The sequence below is a fragment of the Amaranthus tricolor genome, unplaced genomic scaffold (genome assembly GCF_026212465.1).
Source record: "Amaranthus tricolor cultivar Red isolate AtriRed21 unplaced genomic scaffold, ASM2621246v1 ptg001910l, whole genome shotgun sequence".
Lineage (NCBI taxonomy): Eukaryota > Viridiplantae > Streptophyta > Magnoliopsida > Caryophyllales > Amaranthaceae > Amaranthus > Amaranthus tricolor.
This window is the reverse complement of record NW_026645449.1, coordinates 25,943-27,500: the sequence shown is the minus strand read 5'-3', so window position 1 is coordinate 27,500 and position 1,558 is coordinate 25,943. Positions and strand designations below refer to the sequence as shown.

The 1,558-nt window shown below is 41.8% G+C and overlaps 1 protein-coding gene across 1 annotated transcript in view; it reads left to right on the top strand.

The window, feature by feature from the left end:
* Positions 1-1,275, top strand: part of LOC130804975 (uncharacterized) — a 1,449-nt gene extending 174 nt beyond the window's left edge. Inside the window, exon 1 of the mRNA XM_057669546.1 lies at positions 1-1,275. This exon is cut by the window's left edge and continues 174 nt beyond it. Coding sequence (XP_057525529.1) covers positions 1-1,275 — 1,275 coding nt within the window.
* Positions 1,276-1,558: the final 283 nt, after the last annotated feature.

The window sequence follows — 1,558 nt, the reverse complement described above, 5'->3', positions numbered from 1 at the left end:
TGTGAAGTTTTTGCATCAAAGACAAATGGTGGTGGTCTTGCCGCAATATGGGACACTACAACCCTTTCGATTACCAACAAAGTTTATAGTGAAAGATGGATTCTGCTAGAAGGGGAGATCATAAAAGCAAGCTTCAAATGTTGTATTGGTGTAGTGTACGGGCCAAACGATAAAATAGGAAGAAACATGGTTTTTTCAGAACTTAAAAATGCCATCACAAGCATCAACAAGCCAACTCTCCTTTTAGGTGACTTCAATGTTATACTCAACCCATGGGAAAGAGTAGGAACCTTGAGGTGTGATCGGAGTATAAAAAATTTCTCTGACTGGATTCGTGATGTAGGGCTTATCGATATTCCTCTGCAAGGACTAAAATTCACGTGGAGGAGGAATGAATCCAAAAGCAAGCTAGATAGAGGGCTATGCTGCAATGAGTGGTTACTCAAATATCCAAATCTGAAATTGATGGGTCTTAGAAGAAGCTGCTCAGACCACAACCCGCTTCTACTGTGCCTAGAAGATTCACATAATTGGGGACCTAAACCGTTCAGAACTTATGATGCATGGTTCCTGAACCCGAACTTTAACGATTTCATCCTAAATGAATGGGAAAACCTCCCGTCTGTACCCCTTAATGAGAAGCTGAAAATCCTAAAAGGCCCAATGAGAACATGGAGCAAAGAACATTTTCACCAGTTAGATTATAAAATCAACAACCTGGAAACCGCCATACACGACCTTGAAAGGATTAGTGATGATCGGTCGCTGGGTGATATAGAGAAAGCTAGACTTCTTGCAGCTCAGTCCCTGCTCCAATCTTATCTCATCAGAAGAGAGCGAATTTGGAGGCAAAAAGCCAGATCCTATGGTTTTAAAATGAAAGACCATAACACAAAATTCTTCATGGCCTCTACACTTATCAGAAGAAAGAGAAATGAGATTGTTTCAACAAAGGTGAATGGCAGATGCATACAGGGTACATCAAACCTCAAATCTGAAATCCAAAATTTCTTTGCTCAGAGATTCTCACAAGAGTCGACACCAGATTTTGATTTTGAGTTGGAAAACCACCCAAAGCTCACAGCAGAACAAGCAACCTCCTTGGAGACTTACCCTTCTAGAGATGAAGTAAAGAATGCCGTTTGGGCTTGTGGGGTTGACAAAGCGCCGGGGTACGACGGATACAACTTCAAGTTCCTAAGAGTAATGTGGGAGACGATCAAGGAGGAAGTTTATGACTTTGTTATGGCTTTTCTCACTCTCGGATATCGTTGAGAAGCATTAATATCACCTGGGTCACTCTGATTCCAAAGATTGCTAATCCCACAGCCATTGATGAGTACAGACCCATAAGCATGGTGGGAGCCATCTACAAGATTATATCGAAAATCCTCTCCGCACGCTTGAAAGCAGTGATAGCCCAGCTTGTAGATGAATCACAGAGTGCGTTTGTCATGAACAGACAAATCCTCGATGGGGTTCTGATAGCAAATGAATCCATCAGATGGTTTAAAAAGAAGAAAATACCAGGCACCCTAATCAAGCTGGACTTCCAAAA